Here is a 21026-nt window from a genome sequence, read left to right on the forward strand (position 1 = left end):
GGGCGTGGCGACACGGATCTGTAGTCCCAGCACTCAGGAGGGAGAACAAGAGGATGAAGAATCTGAGGCTAGCCTGGGCTACAGGACAAGTTCTAGTAACTAACTGAGACTGCTGACTACACCCTAATGAACTCACCCATAAAGATTAAGTTAGAGAAAACAAGGTGACCTCCTTGTTTTCAGCACCAGATGACATGCTAAACCCTTTCCTGTCTTAGAGCTTTAAGATGCTTTAATCTGTAGAATAACAAGTGAGAGGGAGAGAAGAGAGCAGGACATGAGACAGCAAGGTAAGGTATCTGTTCTAAAACAAACAAAGAAGGGAACATCAACAGCACGCCCATGGTTTCCTTGCTGTGTTGATGAACACTGTTTTAGTAAGAGACCAAATGTGATGATAAAACACAAATAAAAGAGAATATGAGGCTGCACAGCTAAAAAAAAAAAAACCAAAACCAAAACCAAAACAAACCAAAACAAAAAACCCTCACGGAGACCAGCAGTGCCATTATATATGCAAATGAAGCAGAGAAAAACATGGACCAGACAATTGTACACAGCGTAAACTCAGAGCTGAAGAGGCTGGACCACAAGGATTGCCACCGTCTTGAGGCCAGCTGGGCCCTGTCTTTAAAGCAAAACCAAACCAAAGCAAACCAAACTGAACAAGGGATTGAGTAGTGTAAGCAAGAACAATTGACAACTGTGAGGCAGAAAGCAAACACTGCCAAGCTGCACAAAGCTGAACTCCATGGCAAGAGGGTGGGCAGAGAGAAGGATGCGGTGGTCAAGGTCCTGGCCCAGCCATCCTCAGTTCTAACCAGTCATCTCCTGGAGAGGCATTCACTAACGCTGCCAGCAGCTGAGACAGGGAGAAAATGGCTGCGTCTTCTAGAGGATTCTCATCATTGTCCTCCTTAGGACAAGCTTCTAGTAACCACGGCCTGTCCTCTAAAGGCACGTGTCTTCAGTTACTGCCGCTGGGTTTACCTCAGTTTTTCTGTCGAAATGTAAATAAAAATTTAAAACCTAGGCATCCCATTCCTATCAAATGCCCTGCAATAGGTACCCCAACTTCTGTCTCTAAGCATCCAGCTGTCACTCACTGAGCCACCTCTCCATTCTGCTATGCATAGATGTCTAGAGCCAAGTTCACCACAGTTAAAAAGCAATGGTTATTTTATGCAATTATTTAGTGTAATACATTACATTCTTTTTATTTTTCTTTTAACGCTTCCTTGGCTGGTATGTACTATTGGTAAGTACATCCACAGCACAGCTCAAGCCTTAACACCAAAGAAAACATTTATCCTACCAAAGAAAACACTATTTATCTTTCTACCCTTCCCCTCTCTCTTTCTTTTTCATTTTTTTTTTTCTCCCTTGAAACAGGGTCTGACTCCCTATATACCCACAAGCTGTCTTGAAACTTCTGGCAATCCTCCTGCGTCAGCTTCCCAAATACTAAGATAACAGTGGTGAATCACCATCCATGCCTAGCTTTCTCTTTGTCTTATTGAAAATATCCTTTCTTTTCAATAATATAAAAATAAACTCACCATGCTTAACAAGAGAGGAGATGGGTGAGAGAATACTCCCGAGTGTAGCCACAGTTGGCTCTATGAGTAGGTAACCTGCAGGCTCCCTGTCCTCCTCACTGGAAAACCAAGGAACCCTGATTCCTCACTCAAACCTGGTGAAATGTAGACGCCTATTCGGTACCTGGTAAGCAGGACACAGGCACTGTGTCCTCAGAATGGGATGCCTGATGCTTGACCCTCAGGGAATGCCTTCTTGTGTCCTGAGAGAATCTCATTCTTTTTCTGGCTTTTGATGCGCATCGGAGGAATTTGGCTCTAAAGCCTCTGCATACCCAGCCCGAGGACAGTCTGCCCAAGCGAGTAAGGCCAGTGTCTGCAGGGCTCTGAGACACCGACTGCACCCAGTCTCAAACATGGAGTCCAGGAGATAACTAGAGACAGGCCCAGATGTCCACAACTCATCACTCTTCATGTTCTACTTAGATTAAAAAAAAATACTCCATGTTGAAGCTTGTTTTCATGGTTTTACACAAATGAAAGCAAACAACCCAACAGGTTTAAAATGTCAAACTTTAAAAATAAAATCTGCTAAGGATTACAGCTGGAACCAGGTTAATTTTAAATCAACCTCAGTTTGCAGGGTCATCTTTGTACCCATTAGAGCCACAGGGCTTAGCAAACTAGGTACCAAACCCTCATGTTGGAGGCCTCCGGAAGCTGCTTCTCCTGCTGCTAGTAGAGAACATGTTCCAAGGCCACTGCCCAGTTTCTCACGCCAACAAAACAACCCGGCGTGCTTGAGAGGCCGCATCCCAGTCACTAGAACATACTTCTTCCACTCAAGGCACCATGCTTTTGGTTCATATTCTCAGTGACTGGCAATGCTTTCTGACATCATTAGGAAGCTTGACAGCAGCAGAGCTGCAGCAGATCAAACAGCTGCTCGTCGTCTCCACGGCTTTAGTAACACGCCCAGGCTCAGAGTTCTTCTCAGCATCCCAGCTGAGACTATCAGGGGTTGCCTAAGGGCTCCGTGGGTATGCTGCTCTCCACACACGCACAAGGACTGGTTTGGTCCTCAGCATGGGGTGCTCACCTGAGTCTCAGTGCTGGGGAGGCAGACACCGAGGATCCGGGTGGCCTGATGGTCAGCCAGCCTACCTTACCCCAAGAGCCTCAGGTCCCAGTGAGAGACACTCTCTCAAGAGCTTTGGTGGACATCTAAGGAACAACACCCGAGTTGACCTCTGGCCTCCATGCACACACATGTGCACCTGACACACACACACAAACATGCTACCTAAGCCGGTGGTGCTGGCGCCTACCTTTAATCCCCGCACTTGGGAGGAAGAGGCAGGTGAATCTCTCTGTCTACAGAGTGATTCCAGGACAGCCAGGCCTATTAGGGTTGTAGCAGTGTGAACAGACAAGTGTACAGAAGCCTAATGTCAGCTCTTATTTTTTACTTTTTTTTCTGCTGTTCTACATGAAGAAATCAAATGTGATCTTGGGAGGTTTAGCCTTGTCAACCTCCTTCAGCATCAGAGTGCACATGACTCTATAAGACTCTAACAAAGGCCTCTTTCCTGCTTCCCTCCCAGGCTGGCTTTGTCCCCTCCCTCCCAGGCTGGTTCTGCTTGTCTCAGTCATCAGTCATTATCCCTCCCTGGGCAAGCTACAAATTTTTAGTGTAGACACCCAAGGAGAAGCCTCGATGATCTGATATGTTAACATTAAACAGCAACAAAAAGTTTCTTTATGTTAAAGTCTAATATTAAAGAACACCAACAAATGTTTTTGTCGGCTACTTCTTCTCATTAAAATGTTCTGCTTAATGAAAAAACTGATAAAATATGAACACTTATAAAGGACATAGTCCACTTGAAAAAGAAACTCATTTCTTCCTGGTCATCATATATTTTCTTATAGATAAAAATTTAAATTTATTAAAGGTAAAAAAGCATGAATTTTTCTCCCATCCTAGAGGGCTTGTCTTGTGAGATGCTTGTACACACATCTCGCTTAGGATACCGATGCCAAGAACGTTAGTGACTACACTGGGCAATCACTGTCTGGGGCTGGCCTTCCCTCTGTTAGTAAGCTCCAGGCAGGAGCTCTCCTCCCGCCCCAGTAAGATCCAGGAGAGCACAGCTGAGTATGGGAACATTAGAGATCCAGGCTGCAGGAGCAGCCAGACTTACAGCTCTGCAGTGCCTCCTCCAGGCCGTCCTGCATCATGTCTCTGCACTTGGGAAGCATGTGCTCATTTGTTTCCTGGATCATATTCTTCAAGTTCTCAAGAACTCGCAATTCTCGAAGACCACGTTTTTCCTATTAAGAGAAAGTAAATGACTAGTATCTCAAGTCTCAGCAGTTACTGGCTGTAGTTCCAAGTGGATGGGCTTGTGATGCTGCTATATTTTTACTACTGAATGCACACACCTTATGCTGGGAGAAGAGGTCAAAACCTGGTGGCATTTTAATGATGAAACACTTCAAGGGTTGCAGAAGGAGTAATATTTTTATAGTTGTGTTCAAGAATGGACGGGAGAAATGCTTACATGGGCACATAGTTCATTAGAAACAGCCCTTGCTGTGACTTTAACATCCATTTCATCATTCTCACTGTCATGATGCTTCCATTATTGTGTGCTACAAGTGTTATGATCGCCTTTTTCCTCCTCAAAATAACAGTGGTGGTCAAAGTGATATACAGACACCTCATCATGCTGAGAAGTGAGCAGTGAAGGCCTGCTATCCTTAGAAAGGCCTGTGTTGGCCCGCAAGGCTGAAGACCTGCCTGGGAAGCAGGTTTCCACACGGGCATGAGTCTGCCCGTGAGCTGGAAATGTAGTCTAGTGGGCCTAAGGTGTGTGGGCTAAGAATGTGGTTAATGCCGGTGTCTGTTTCGGTAGGTATGTGCAATCTTGGCCCATGCTAGGCAGAGGTGTCTGTGCAAGCAGCTAGGATTCCTCTGCGCTCCTCTACTCAAGCAGGTTTGGGTCATTTATGGTTTCCAAACATTGTCATAGTTGTTGCTGTGGAGGCCTACTCTCCCAGGAGCGAGGACTTTCAGCAGCTTCTGTCTAGTTTCTCTCAGGCCATTTTCCATACATCTCCCTTGCTCATTGCTTAGAACCCTCAGCTGTAACAGCACAGCCTCCCACACAGCCCCATGCCAAGTCCTGTGGGTTTCAATCACTGAACCTGTGTGGCCTCAATGTCCCATCAGAAGGGAAGTTCAACCACCTTCCCCATCCAGCTTGAGTGTGGGCTGCACTTCTCAGCGGCTTCCGAAGCCCAGCACAGGGAAGTGAAGCACCTCACCCCATAGTGGAGGAAGCTGCAAGTGCTCTGTCCGTCAAGCAACGCAAGGCTAACATGCAGTGAAATCCTGAGGGCAGGAGCAGGGTATGATGTGACCTGAGCTACCTCAGCCCTGTGTTTTCTCTGCCAAAGTCCATCAGGCCAGGCTAATCACAGGAAAAATCAGACCAACCAGGTGGGGAGGCTGTTCTTCAGACCCGTGCTGGTCAGGAAAGACAGGGGAAGCCTAGCAACTGTCACAAAGCACAGAGCAGCAGGGACATAATGAGATGCGAGGTGGTTCCCTGCAGTAGGTCCTGGAACATGAGGAAGGTTATCATGGAAAAACTGGTAAAAATCCAAGAAAACTCTGGTGGTTTTATTAATTCCAATTTGTCAGTGCTGTTTCTTAGTTTTTACAAACATGGTAGAAGACATTACAAATGAGAAAATGGGTTAGGGGTACATGAGAACACTGTAGAGAACCCTGACATTTTTCTGGAAATCTAAAATTAATATAAAACAAAATGTTAACTAAAATAGAAGGCTGCTAAGCTTGGCTGTAAAAAAAAATTTAACAAATTAGCTATAATGCTGAGGCTTTTGATGAGCTTTAAGCAATCTTTGTGAAACAGCTGTGGCTAGTTTCGTATATTTTACACATTTTTCTGTAATGAAAAATTTAAAACTCACACAAAAGTTGAACGAAGAAGATGGTGCCCCTCGTCATCACCAAGCCCCAGCAACACTCCACTCACGCTGACTTGTTTCCCCTGCGAAACTCCATGCAGCACACATTCCCAGGACATGTGAAACACAGCCTACGCAGTATAGCATTTAATTGTAAACATTTCAACACACGCCTTTATAACATAGACACCTCCTTAGAACAAGACACGGAGCTGGAGAAGTGGCTCAGTGGCTGAGAGCATTTGTTGATCTTCCAGAGACCCAGGTTCGGTTTCCAGTGCCCACAGATGCTTCACACCCACCTGTCACTCCACTGCCAGGGGAACCAGCATCCGTTTCTGATCTCTGTGGACACGTAGGTACCATGCACATGATGCACACAGAGAAAAGCACATGCATACACATAGGGACAAAATAAGTAATCTTAAAAATTAAAAATAAAAGATATAATAAGGCAAGAGCTCTTTAACGTCATTAAATCAAGGTGTGTTCACACTCCCTCAAATGTCCTGTAAGTGTTCTTTTCACCCACGCTTATTTGAATCAAAATATAAATAAGAGTCATACACTGCAGCTGGCTAATATGTTTTCAGTCTACAGATTGCTCCTCTATCACATTTTTCTTTGGCAATTCACTCAATCAGGGAGTCATCTGTTCTGCACAGTTTCCCACAGTCTGTTTTAATGAATGACTCTCCGTGGTGTAATTTAGCAGCCTTGGCTGTCTCTTCCCTTTCCTGTAAGTCAGCAGTTAGAACTAACTATGCAATCAGTTTGCATGAAGTTTTCAGAAGCGGATGTCCACTCAACAGGATGGCGGTGGTATTTCATTTTCATTTATTAATAGGGATACTCCTGAAAGAGAAGACTGCCTTTTGTCAGCAATTTGATTACTCTGAGCAACATTCATATAAGAATAGCAAAAAACCCTCATTCAACTCCCTTCCTTTATTTGCAAATTTAAAAAATAACGAGCGGGAAAAACGAGTGGGGAAGTGGTGGCGTGTGCCTTTAATCCCAGAACTCAGGAGGCAGAGGCACAGGCAGGTGATTTCTGTGAGTGCAAGGCCAGCCTGGTCTACAAAGTGATTCCAGGGCAGCCAGGGCTACACAGAAAAATCCGGTCTTGAAAAAACAAAATATAAAAAATAAAAAATAACGAGTTGGACTGGGCATGGTAGCACATGCCTGTAAATCACAGCACTTGGGAGGTGGAGAGAGGAGGATTCTGTTCAAAGGCATCCTCAGCTGCAGCTCTAGGCCAGCCTGGGCTAAATGAGACAATATTCACTGGTATTGTGAGTAGCAACACTAGTAAGCATCCAAGGGCAATAGAAGGAGACTTTGCACACATCCCATAGGTTTGAACACAGCTGAAATTTCTCAGTCGTTAGACACTCCATTGGTACTCAGACTTCCCAAACATGAGCTTTTGCAGTGCCCTAGATTTTTGTTTTTGTTTTTTGCTTGTTTTTTTTCTAATTGGCTGTGATGGCTTCAGTGAGCTTTAACTTTCTTGATCAGGCTCTTCATTTTGGTTATGGCCACATTTCGCCTATACTTCCCTCTTAGCTTGAAACTGGCTAAGACCACTGGCATTAAGAGGCAAAACTTAGAGTAGGAAGGCTGCTCACAGCTACAGGGTGGGCCACCAAGTCTAATCTCCAGGGAAAAAGGCAGGAAATATTCTTGTTTCGTTTTTGAGACAGGCTTTACCTCTGTAGGCCAGGCTAGGCCAGAACTCATTATGAACAGGTTGGACCTGAACTCTGGATTCTCTTGTTTCTGCCACCTCCCAAGTGCTGGGTTTACAGGTATGAGCTACCATGATAAGGCTGGTTTACGATATTATTCATATAGAAAAGTTACATGTTGAGGTCATACTGACCAAATTCAAATTGCTTTTATCTATTCAGTTTCTTTCCAGTTTCTATAATTACTCAGTTCCCTTTTCTTTCACTTAATCAAATAATCAATATGGTCTCTAAAAACTAAAATGTTTTAAAAGGATTTTTTGTTCTGAAGGTGTATTACACTACAAATGTATAATCAAATCACTGTCTGTTTGTCTAACACAAGGCCTTGCTATGTAACCCAGGCTGTCCTGGACCTCACAATCCTCCTGTGTCTACTTCCTGACTCTGGGACTACAGACATCATCTCCACACCAGCCAAACTGTTGTACTCAGTGCTACTTGATAATGTCTGGGTAACACTATCACCACTCAGAGACTCAGATGAAGTTCTTTATGTGTGATTTTATTTTTGAGACTGCTCTTTGAAATTCAGTATTGCTTCAAATTATATAAAATATTTACATGGCTTCAAAATTATATCTGTAAAATAATATGTATCTGGAGAAGTCTAGCTTTTCTCCCTATCCTGGCTTATACTTTCCCGTTTGACACTTTTTTAATGTATTTAACCATTTGTTCAAGTATAAGGATACATATATCTCGATGTGCAGGTCTGTCTAGATTCATGTGTTTAACACAAACACACACACACATACACACACACCCCTGAGTATATATGAATAGTTTTAAATTATTTTAAAAACAGAATGGGATACAGAGATGTTTCATTCATGAGTAAGGGTTATAAGCACAAGGCTGGAGAGATGGCTTGGTGGTTAAGAGTGCTTGCTGTTCTTCCACAAGATAGAGCTCAGTTGCCAGCACCCACACTGGGTGGCTCACCCCTCCCCCACATTTCCCACACTCCCACCCTGTAATTCCAGCTGCAGGGCACTGGACGCCCTCTTCTGGCCCCCACAGGAACTGTATGCACTTGTCTAGGCACACATACACATAACTAAAAAAGAAAATCCTTGCCAAAACTCAAAAGCACATCTGTAATGTATATAAAGCTCTCTGCATGGTCTACTTTTGCCCTTTTCTGGTACTTTCTGAATGACTCAGATGCTTTGAAATTATGATGAGGTTTCAACTCCTGATAAACCCATAGAAAGTTGAAAACATAAATAAAGGTGTATTTAATCCTCCTACCGCCATCAAACATCCTATCTTAGCAACACAATGGCCCTCAGCTTAGGTTGTTTCCTCAAACCGTCTTGCAGCTGACCTGGAGCTTCCTTTGCTACCTGCACAGCAAGATAGGACTGGTCCTCAGATCTCTAGACTGAGAAAAGATTCAACCCAAAACATTCCTATGGTGGTTGGTGCTGAGTGCGCTTTGCATCCGCAACTCTTCAAAAGCAAACAACAATAAGCGGAAGACTCTGTTTTTTAAAATGTATGTGTGCTTGTGAGTATACAGACACGTGTGCAGCTAGCTCTAGAGGCTAGAAGAGTGCACCGGATGCCCTGGAGCTGGAGTCGTGGACACTTGTGAGCTACCTGGTGTGGATGCTGGGGACTGGAAGAGAAGAATGTGCTCGGAGTCATCTCTCTAGCCCAGAAAATTGTATTTTGAAGCTGGCAACCTGGTTCTCAGGGCTGATAATGCTAGTGCTCTGATTACCATCCCATGACGGGGACGCCTCCTCTCCTACCTTAAGGCACTTAGATGATAGTCTTGTTTTGTTTTGTTTTCCGTAGTCTTTCCTTCCTTAGGATGGACTCTGAAATTCTGTTGCTACTCATGAGGTGGTCACTGAGGGAAGATGGCCTACTTCTCACAGGCCTCCCCATCTCCCTCCTAACTCTCATATCCCACACTCTGCCCCACAGAGGCATTACCCGCTCTTCACCCCACCTCACCCCCCATCTTTTTGTTTGTTTGTTTGTTTGACACAAGGTCTTCTATAGCCCTGGCTTCAAACTCCCTGGGTAGCGGCAGCTGGCCTTAAGCTCTGAGCCTCCTGCTTCCGCCTCCCAGTGCTGAGGTCACAGGCCTGCACTACCACAGCCAGCTAGTTATGCTGCTTAGTATCAAGTTTATGACTAACATAAGTTTATGACTAAACATGTAAAAAAAAATATAGAAAGCCAGGGCTAAATGGAGAAACCCTGTCTCAAAAAACACCACCACCACCACCACCACCACCACCACCACCATCATCATCGCCATCATCACCAGGAGAGGTGGCACACACCTTTAATCCCAGCACTCAGGAGACAGAGGCAGGCAGATCTCTGAGTTAGAGGCCAGCATGGTCTACAAGTTCCAGGATGGCCAGGAAAACACAGAGAAACCCTGTCTCAAAAAAATCATAAGTATATCTACATAGATATTACATTTTCATTTATTTACTGGTGAGATGAAACTTACATGCCATGGTGTGTGTGTGTGTATGTGTATGTGTGTGTGACACAGACATCTGTGTAGTCCAGAGGACAACTTAAAGGAGTCAGTTCTCTCCTTCCACCACATGAGTTCCAGGGATCAAAATCAGGTCATCAGGCTTGGTAGCGAACACCTGGACCCACTATGACACCTTGTGGCTCCCACTGAGTGCCCTTTAATGCTGGTAGGAAAGAGTCTTGCTAACTCTGTCTGACATGCACTCTGATGGGCAAGGCTTCCTCAGGAAAGATCACCTGCACAACATCCCCGGAGCCCCGCGCAGCCCTAATTGTGTGTCTGTCATCTCTACAGGGAGGGTGCAGATGGGCCAGATACAAAGCCCACTGCCATTGCTCCTTTGTTTTCTAGCACAACACAGACAAATCTGCTAACAGTTGGATTTTCTTCCCTTCACAAAGGGCCTATTCATTCAGGCTGGATTTTTCCCCCTATAAAGTCCAAGGTGGTTTTGGGGTTTTTTTTTTCCCCCTTTCAGAAATGGTCTCAAGCATCAGCTACTCCGGGTTAATCTTCCCAGAAAGCAGTACATACTTCAGTATGAGTCCAATAACAATTTCAGGAGAGTTTCTCTGAATTCTCTTTTGTTCTTTTTGGTGCTTTTTTCATCCACGGGCTTGTCACAGTCTTGGGTCATCTATACTCATCAACAACATGCATTCCTTCCTTTTGAGTCCCCCTATTGTCAACGTTAAATTTTTTCAGTCTAATTTTATGACCATTTTGTCCATTCATTCCTGGGCTTTGTTTAATTCTCACTTCCAAAAATTTTTTTTAAATTTTATTTTCTCTAGTCAGCATAATGCCTCATGCCTTTAATCCTAGCACTCTGGAGGCAGAGGCAGGTGGATCTCTGAGTTTGAGGCCAGCCTGGTCTACAAAGCAATTTCCAGGATAGCCAAGGCTACAGAGAGAAACACGGTCTTGAAAAAAAAAACAAAATAAAACAAACAAAAAACCAAAAATTTTATTTTCCCAAATTCTTTCTATCACTTTTTTACTGTTTCATTTTATCCAATCATCTGGACAGTTTTTCTGATTCTGACTTACAGGTTTTCTCTACCTTTCTTCTGCCCCTAAGCTTGTTAGTACTGCAGGCTAAGATCTCTACCCATCCTGTGTCATCTCTTCTTACTTCTGTAAGGACTATTACTCTGCTGCATCCTCCAAGGACTCGGCCTCCATTCAATTCTAAGTGGAGTTTGTTTTCCTCTGTTGTGCAAGAGGGATGGTAGTAGCTTCTGACTTAAGGACTTGGAACACCCTTCGTTCAAGTCTTCAGATCCTATAGCTTCTCCTCAGTGTGGCCTTAACCTACATGCTCACTCTGTGGAGGTGGAGCCTGTGGTTCCATCTGCTGGGCTCTGCTGTTCTCCAAATGGCCTATCAGGATTTCCAAAAAGGCCTGATGGGAATTTTGAGGGCCTTGGAGGGTCTATAGCACTCGGGGCCTTCCCACATCCCTCTGCTGTGCCTCCACTTCATCTGGCGTTTCTTGTGTCACGGAAGCCTCTAGGCTATGGATGACTTGGCCACTTGTTATTCTGGAACTCTCTCACCACTTGGCTTTATTTTTGCTGTTGCTTGTTCTCATAGACAAGATTTGAGGAGGAAAAAAAACTAGGCCATTAAAAATGATGCCACTAATGCTGCTGTTTCCAGATGGCATTGGAACTGGGAAGAATCAAGTTTAGGGGAAATATTTCAGTCCTTACAGTAAATCAACATCTTCATTATTAGGTAGAGGAATGTTCTCTCAATGCAGAAAGAAAGGCATCTAAGGTAAAAGAGCAGAGCTCTGTAGACAGGACACGGGCTCTTCTTCATCCATGGGAGATTGGGGGGGCGGGGCACGGAGGGTAACAGGATCCCAGGAGATATAGCTGAACAACTGACTGGCAATCACTCTCTAGCAAGTGTGTTGTTGTTATTTATTTTTCTGTTTCTTTCTAGGTTGCCTGCTTTCTCTCTCCCTCCCTGCCGTTCCTTCCTTCTTGTTTTTGAAGACAGGGTCTCACAGAGCCAGGCTGGCCTCACTAAGCAGCTAATGAGGACTCTAAACTCCTTATCCTTTTGCATCCCACATCCTGTGTTGTTGTTGTTGTTGTTGTTGAGAACGGGTCTCATGTAGGCTAGAATAACCTTGAATTTGCTTTGTAGGGGAGGATGGCCTTGAACATCTGATCCTCATGCAGTCCTGGGGACCAAGTACATGCTGGGCAAGAGCCAAGTGAGCTATACTCCTAGCTCTATCAAGTGAATTAGTAGTCATATTTCTTGGCCTACTAACGATAAAAATTAGCTTAAATAATGAGGACCATGGAAGTGGCTTATCTTTCACATGGTGCTATAAATGGTCTCTTCTCTGAGATTTCCAGCCTGATAAATGCTGGTTTTTAAAGTGACATATGGGATTGAGGAGTCTATCTACCTCAATCACAAAAGGAAAAGCTATAGTAACATGTGTGCACTAAAGGTTCCATCTTATTCCCAGGGTAAAAATCCCTGGAACAATGCCTAGCATCAATAAGACAATGACGTGTAACCTCCCATAAGACTATATAGACTTTAATTCCTTAATTCTTCAAGTTGAAATTAATAGCAAGTCCTATGTAACGTGCTTAAGACAATGCCTAGCAGTCAATGCTAGTAATTATTAATAATATTATAGTAACAGTAATGTTTGTAATAGAGACGTAACTTTATGACATTGGAGGACAAAAGCCCAACAACTATAGTTTATATTCATCTTTCAGTCACAACACTAGTCAGCCCCAGAGAGCTAAAGGTCAGGACACTATGAAATTCTACTTGGTGCTGTCTTTACGGAGTTTTCTTTTGAACGGCTCATATCTCATTTGAATTTATTTATTTGTCTTCCTAAGACAGAGTTTCACTATATATTCCATGCTGGCCTTGAACTCAAATCAATCATCCTGCCTTGCTTCCAAGTTCTGGGATTACAGAGCATACCACCATGTCCACCACCCAGTTTCAATGCCTGTCAACACAATTCCTTCCAGTTCCTGCCACACTTGGAGGGCCTCTTCATGTTCCAATTCTGTCTACCCCTAGGACCTATTTTTCTCTCTCTGCTCAAATGTCACGCCTCCTGCTAAGCTCCTGGAGGACCAGCCTGCTTATTTATCACACCACGGCAGGGCAGCTCCTGATCTGCAGCTGCTGCTTCTGGTACACGTTTGGAAGCTTCCTGGCTGCATGGCTTATTCCTCACTCCTTTCACACGTCTGGTAAGACAGACACTTCTTGTCGTTCTTTCTTCCATGTTACCAGCACTCGCACTGTCTGCGATAGTCACGCGTCTCTAACAGAGGCTGCCTGCTTCCTGCCTGCCCTCTCTTTTACAGATATACAGTACAGATATAGTGACTGAGGCTCCAAAGCCACTTTTAAGTGTAAGGGCAATGTGCCAAGGAGGCAGAAGTTGGAAGCAGCTGACATTATGGAGCCACCATGCCAGCCCTGGACTTTCCAAGTCTGTCACAGGACTAAGTAAGAAAAGCAAGCCCTTATTGCGGCCTGCTTTCCATGTATCTGTGACTAGCAGCTAAACACATTCCTACTGATATGCCTGGGTGTTTGATAAGTATTCAGTAAAGCATTGAAGGGAGTGTGCAAGCCCTTCCTAATAACACAAAGGATTACCCACCCTACAGGCCTCTGGTGAGCCTGTTTCTCTAGGAACCCCCTCATTCCCTCCACTCCTACCCCTACCCCCCAACCCCCGCCATCAGAAAAACCATGATGTCTCACCTACAGCTAGCACTATTTCCCGGGGAGAGGCATTGCCTTCTAAGTCACTGTATTGCTATAAGGCAATGACTTAAAAGACAATGCCTCTCCCTGGGAAACTGCCACACTGCTCCTCACTGCAAGCACTGGAGTGGGACTGTGCCCAAAGGAGGCTGCTAACCTCCCTAAGCTTTACCCTCAATGTGCCCGGCATTCAGGGAGAAGCTGTATAGAGTTAGGAGAAAGGCTGCCAACTGCTCTTATACACCAAGGAAAACGGAGCTTCTCACAGTCTACTAGCACTCGAGGAATTTTGAGAAATGCTGCCACCATGTGGCATTTACTCCCCCTTTTGTAGAAAGACTTAGAGCTTCCCTTCAGCTCTTCTAAATGAACTCCAGCTGAGTGACAGATAAGATGCGAAGGCTGGTTCTGCTGTGTCTTTCCTTACTGAGATAGCACCCTGGGAGAAGACCAGTGCTACTGAGTACGTCCACAGTCTGTGCAACCGCTGTAAATGGAGTAGCACTCTCCAGTCTCTGACTGCTTCAGCCTTTCTTTCTTTCTCTTTATATGTATTTTTACTTCATATGTTTGAGTGTATACCTGTATGTTGTTAGCAGGTGCACCATGTGCATTCCTGGTACTCACAGAAACCAGGAGCGAGTATTACGTCCCTTAGAACTGTAGTTACAGACAGCTATGAGCCACCAAATGGATGCTAAAACCTGAACCTGGGTCCTCTGCAAGAGCAGTAAAATCTATTTACAGCTAAATCTCGCACGCACGCACGCACTCCAGCCTTTTCCTTCTAATTTGTGGAACAGCAAACAGAGAAGGGGTGGGTTCTGCCACTCAGGAAGAGTTCTGTGCTACACTAAGTCCTTGGGAGGACCCACAAGGAAGGTCAGCACATGAAAAGAACAGACCTCATGCTTGTCAAACACAGCCAATACTCAATTTCTTGGTCCTTTAAAGAACCTTCTTGCCAGGCAGTGGTGGCACACACCTTTAATCTCAGCACTAGGAAGGCAGAGGCAGGCAGATTGCAGTGAGTTCGAGGCCAGCCTGGTCTACAAAGCAAGTCCAGGAAGTCAAGGCTACACAGAGAAACCCTGTTTCAGAAAGAAAAAAAAAAAGAACCTTCTTAAATGACTTACTTCCTGGAGGGTGGGTCACTATGTGTCTGTTTATTTACCATACAATTTTATTTCCTAATATGTGACTTACACAAATGCTTAACATATTTTGTTTAACTCTACCTATATGGTCATCTCTAGTATGTGTGCACACATTCATGCAGAAGTCAGAGACCAACTCAGAGGAAGCAGATCTCTCTTTACCATGTGATGTGGGTCAGAGGATGGAACTCAAGTTGTGAGGTTTGGCTGCAGGCCTTTGGTAAACATTTTTCTAAGAGAGTGCTTACACAAGGTAGTCATGGTGGCACAGGCTTTTAATCCCAGGATTCATGAGGCAGAGGCAGGAGAATCTCTGTGAATTCCAGGCCAGCCTGGTCTACATAGTGGGGTGATACAAGCTGACAAAGCTAACGAGACTATGTGCTCAGACCTTCTCTGTACAAATGTAAAAAGAAGAACACAAAAGGAAAACCCAGAGGTCCCTGTTAATTTTGAAGAATTTTCCAAATACTGCTCTAAGAGGTAGATGACAATGTCCAGCAAAAAGGATACACAGTTAGAAGCAGCAAAGGAAGACAGAGCACAGTGTGGCTGGGAAAGGAAGGACTACAGGACAGCTGAGGGAGGAAAGGAGAAAGAGGACACTAATGCCCCAAACAGCCATGGTCCACATGTTCCTTATTCTGCTCAGAGTTCCATCCCAAGGTCAACGCCACAAGCCCTGACATCTCCGTGGAATGTATGGCAGAAAGTCAGAGTGAGATGTGGGACATTTAATGGACAGTGAAGAGCAGTCACACATCACCAAGGCCACAAAGCTGAAGACAGATGTTACAAACTACAGGTTTAAAGGGAAGTGATGGTGCCAAGGGGCCTGCTAAAGTTGCCAAGAAAAATGTAAAGAAGGAAAATTAAGAGAAGAAAGAAGCTGCATTTAAAAATGTACACACTGCCACCACCAACAACCATATTTCTGACTCCTTGTGAATTCCTTAGAGTAGGGAAACATATCTTATTTGAGGTATGTCTATTACCCTTGTTAGGTTTAATTACAAAAGTGATCATGAGCATATTGTAGTCTCTCAAAAAGTCATTGGATTAGAGTGTACAGAGCACCCTAAAACTATCAAAGTTATACATATCTCCAAACATTTTTATTTTGCTTTTGTTTTTTTGTTTTAAATTATGTCTTTGTGTCTGTGCATATAAATACAGTGCCTGAGAAAGGCAGAAGGGGTATTGGATCCCTTAGAGATGAAGTTAAAGGGGGCTGTGATCTGCCTGACATTGGTGCTGAGAACTGAACCCAAGTCCTCTCCAAGAACAGCAGGTACTCTTAACTGCTGACTCATCTCTCCAGACTCTCCAAAATATTCTTAAAATAAAAAGGCACTCCCATTGCCCTCAGTCTGTGTACTTCACTGTTGGTATGACAAGGCATTTGAAGATGTTTCTGGCATTTCTAGAAGGTGGTAGTAACTATGTGGATACAGAAAGAAATCCCGAGCTGTACATATCTACAGTTCCTAAAAAGAACAAAACAACTAGGACAAACTCTTGATGCTCCTTGGTTGGCATGGAGACTGTGAAGAAGATGCCTTTTGGGAGAGTCACAACCCATGGAGTGTACCATGGGCATGCCGGTAGTGTAGTGGGCATCCTTTTGGCTTCAGGGTGTTTTGTTTTTGTACACAGTGACATAGCACTCTGCTGATATTATTAGCTGTGGGAAAGTGGAGAGGAGTTGGTGAGCTGGCATAAGAAGTGTTTGGACTTGTTTCTTTTAGTTGGACTCAGTTTGTTTTAAACTTTTTTTGTTTTGTTGGGGTTGTTTGTTTGTTTGTTTTCTGCTTTTTCGAGACAGAGTCTCTCTGTGTATGGCTTGAGTATGAAATGTCTCCCATGGGCTCACGTGTCTGAACTCTCAGTCCTGGGCTGGTAGCGCTGCTTTAAGTTTCGAACCTATAGAAGATAGACTGTCACTGAGGGAAGCTGTTCACCGAGCTGAGCCTGGAGGTTCACAGCTGGCCCGGCTTACAGCCCTGTCTGTGCTCCCAGATGTGAGGAGTCTCTCCTGCTCAGTCTGCTCTCCTGCCTTCCTCTCCAGGCTGAGACGCAGCTCCTTACACTGTGAGCCAACTAAATTTCTCCTCTCCTAAGCTGCTTCTCTCAAGGATTTGGTCAAAGTGACGAGAAAAGCAACTTAAACACCAGGTAACATACAACACCCTACGGCACACATGTCTTTAAATGTCAAAGTCTTGTGGGGCATGAGGCAGTTTTGGGTTACAGGGCCTACTGAATGCAAAACTGTCTGTCAGGAGCTGCAGGCCTATCGCGAGGGCTATGCCTCATAGACTTGTTGTGGTTGTAAGGGGCTTATTAGGAGAGCCTTTGTTCTTGTCAGGTTCAAACATCCTTGGTCAAAGTCTCATCTGAAGCTAGAACCTCAACTGCCGCAGAGTCACAGCCTAGCAGTAACTCAGGAAATTACTACGTAATGCACAGGAGATCACTTATGCCTGGGCAGAGGTAGACTAAGGTGAAACAGGACCACACACTCTCCCATGCAAGGTGAGGAGTGGCAGATGGGGAAGCCAGAGTAGGGGCAAGTCACAGAAGAATGCTTGAGTGTCATCCTGTGGCTGGCAAAGGGTTTTAAGTGGTGTAATAACGCTGGGTCACGGTGGCAGGCAGAGTGGAAACTGAATTTGAACAGGCACGGCAATCAGAAGCAATGAAAAGCACTGGATGAGGCCCCAGCACAAGGCTCGGTCACTGTGTGGGTATGAACACAACGGAAGAGGCAGAGTTTGCATGTTTCAGCCTGATTGTTCATGCTCCAACCAAGGAGAAAATACAACAAATGCATCTGAAAACTCAGGCTCATCAATTGCTAAGAAGTCTTTTTTTTTTTTTTTTTTTTAACTCTATCTGATTTCAAAGGAGGAATAAAATGTTTGCAGCTGACGAACACTAAATAGTCTAGAGCAGGTACCAGAATGTGGCCACTATCTCCTGTTGTCTGCTCTTGCATTTAGCAAGTACTTCTATCTTTTCATAATTTTTAACTACATGTATTTTAAGGAGACATAAAAATAGCTGGGCGTGGTGGCACACACACACCTGTAATCCCAGCACCCAGCAATGTGAGGGATCACAGATGGATAAAGTATGTTTTTTTTAAAGACTTATTTATTTATTTTATGTATATGAGTGCTCTGTTTTTGTACACACCGGAAGAGGGAATCACATTCCATTACAGATGGTTGTGAGCCACCATATGGGAATTGAACTCAGGACCTTTAGAAGAACACCCATTGCTCCTACCCACTGAGCCACCTCTCCAGCCCCCAAAACATGTTTTATTTACCAACACACACACTGCTAGGCAGACAGTTGCCAGGAAGCACCCATTCTCACACCAGCTTGCGGGTTACACACAGATGGACACTGACAAAGGCAGACTGGCAGATAGGCCACACAGAGGTCCAGAGCAATACAGAGAAACTCTGTCTCAAAAAAAAAAAACAAAAACAAAAACAAAAAACAAAAAGCGTAGACATAAAATAAAGTCAGGTTTTAAACCTCAGGAATTACCCTTCTGTAGCAGGTCATTAACAATTAGGGCAATGCTTTTCAACAAAGAAATTTGAGACACTTACTTCAAATTCTTTTACAAAGTAGCGAATTTCACCTTGGGTGACTGGTCTGTGATCCAGAAGCCTTGAATGAATTTCTCCAAGATCTAGAAAGATAAAGCAGAACCAAGGATTGACACACATGGATACAACCTGTCCCTTCTCTATAGACAGGTGAAGACAGGTTAAAGTCCAGTCTGACCATAGATCAGGAGGGAACCGCCCACTTCCAGTGTGTGTTAACTGGCAGAACTATGTCCAAGAGCCACCTAATGGCATCTAAAGAGCTGAAGATTCATATCCTTAGCACCTCCATGCTGAGATATATAACCTTGAAAAAAACATACCCAAATGAACATGAATCTGAAAATGTTTGCTAAGCATACGTGTACTACCAAAGAACAATTTAAAGGGAAACACTCTAAACAGTCACACAATGGAATGCTGTGAACAGGGCATAAAAATATACATACCAGACTGACACCAAGTAACATAGGTACATCTCACAAAAGTTTTGGAAGGAATAAATCCATCTACATAAACTTTAAAGATATGCCAAATGGCCAGGGTGGCGCATGCCTTTAATCCCAGCACTCAGAGGCAGAGGCAGAGGCGGAGGCAGGCAGATTTCTGTGAGTTCAAGGCCAGCCTGGTCTACAAAGCAAGTCCAGGACAGCCGAGGCTACACAAAGAAACCCTGTTTCAAAAAACAAAACAAAAAGACATGCAAAATAAAACTTCCTCTGGGACACACCAAATCACCAAATTCAGGATGGAGGCTGACAGCAGAGAGGTTGATGAAAGTTAAGCAGGGCAGGGTGCATGGTGGGGCTTCTTAAGGAATAGGGGCTGAACTTGTGGCCCTGCACACTCTAGGCGAGTGCTCTACCACCAAGGTTTATTCTCAGTTTCTCCAGCAGACCTGTTAGTGATTTATCTGTGAAGGTAGGTGATAAGTGTTGGTTTTAAGCATCTTTACTGTATACTAGATCTGAAAAAGCCATAGCTGCGAAAGAAGAATTCTGAATTTTAACCGCTTGGATGGTGAGCCTATTCATTCTTCTTGGCAATAACCAGTTTACCGGCGGCATCACTTCTCTAAGGCGGTCTTTGGCGTTTAATGCAGGAAGCTCTATTGAGAAACATGGTATGCAGCAGAGGATGCAGAGTTCTTTAGTCAGATCTCGGAGCTCTTGTGTACAGAGAGTTATGGCTGCCTAAGTGGGACCAAGAGCTTGGGAGAGTTTATGGACATTGTGCAGACAATCTACTCTCAAGAGAAAGCCTGAATCTGCAGCCCGAGGACTGGCCAACAGGATACATACAGTTTGGCTCCAAAAAGTCCATTTAAGGTTCTCCATTCCAAACCAGTCGTGGTTTTCTAAACACACCATGCTGCGGCAGCTCCCACGAGTGCCACGGCCTGGAGCCCTGGAGCCCACCACTCATCTCACCTCCTGCCCATTTTCCTCTCCAACTGCCAGGCCCTCATTCTTCCCTGGCATCGTCCTCCGTTCTCACCAGCTTCCTCTAGGTTTCTGAACAGCCCACACGCTGTGTTCCCAGAGCACCGGGAACTTCTACTTCTGTCGTACCGTGTCCCGCAAAGCCCCCAAGGTACCTCTCCCCAGCGAGTCCCTCCTAGAGCAAGCTGTTTGTGCTATCTACACAGCACTCATCAGTTACCGTGTCTTTCCACATGACTGAGAAGCAGCTAAGGTTTGCTGGTTTCGCCATCTGCTTCTGCAGCCTGATGGTATAACAGGCGCTCACTGCGCCTGCAGATAATTCACTTCTACACAGAAGTAGATTATCAGTCACTTCCAAAGCCTCAACTGTGGAAAATACACATCACCACAGAAGTTACAATGTTATCTAGTGATAGTGTAACAAAACAAATCCATTAAGATAGTTCACAGTGTGTAAAAGCCTAAATATCAAATACAAATGCTTCTAGTTTTATGGTAAATGTGTAAAATACAGATTTCTTTAGAAATCCAACTCTAGCCAGGCTGTGTGCATTCTTTTTGTTTGGTATTAAAAAAGTCACTGAAACATATAATCTTTTGATCTCTACATGTTCATAATCTAATGTCAAGGTTAGACAGATACCTCCTCATAAAGATACAGAAAGGCTTTGATGATGGAAGACTCATGGAAGACTCACGAGCCTATTGGATGAAAAGACACAGAAGCTCTCCCAGTACCCAGGAAAGGGAGTGCTGTGTGTTTGGGCCCTGAGTGTGAAAGCAAGAACCTGTCTCAAAAGAAGAAATAGAGAAAAGGGGGTGGTGGTGGGGTAGCCTCTAGTGCTGTGGTGCCTGTCTAGTATGTGGGAGCCTTTGGGTTGATCTCCAGTACTAGGGGGGGGAAAAGTGACAACAAAACAGTTCTACTTCAAAATTTAAAACTTCTATCACAAAAGACACAACCAACGGAAGGAGAGGCAGCCAGGCAAACGGGGGAAAATAGCTGTAAACTCCTGTTCAAGAGCACTAAGGATATATATAAAACATCATTGATGGTATAGGTGGCCAGCATAGCTGCCTTCCAAGAATATATCAAAAACTATATAACTCAATAACAGAATCAATTTAAATGAACAAAGGACTTAAATGGACATTTTTTTTTTTTCTAAAAACAAGTTGACTACTGCAAAGCCAGTCTAGGACAGCCAAGACTACAGA

At 44.3% G+C, this 21026-nt stretch overlaps 1 protein-coding gene across 1 annotated transcript in view; it reads right to left on the bottom strand.

Annotated features, from left to right (window-relative positions):
• The window catches only part of Bloc1s5 (biogenesis of lysosomal organelles complex 1 subunit 5), a 38796-nt gene that overhangs the window by 16805 nt on the left and 965 nt on the right, over positions 1 to 21026 (bottom strand). Inside the window, exons 2-3 of the mRNA XM_051170200.1 lie at positions 18364 to 18446; positions 3743 to 3872 (exon numbers count right to left, since the gene is read on the bottom strand). Coding sequence (XP_051026157.1) covers positions 3743 to 3872; positions 18364 to 18446 — 213 coding nt within the window. The remainder of the gene's footprint in view (positions 1 to 3742; positions 3873 to 18363; positions 18447 to 21026) is intronic.

This window comes from Acomys russatus, chromosome 3 (assembly GCF_903995435.1).
Source record: "Acomys russatus chromosome 3, mAcoRus1.1, whole genome shotgun sequence".
Lineage (NCBI taxonomy): Eukaryota > Metazoa > Chordata > Mammalia > Rodentia > Muridae > Acomys > Acomys russatus.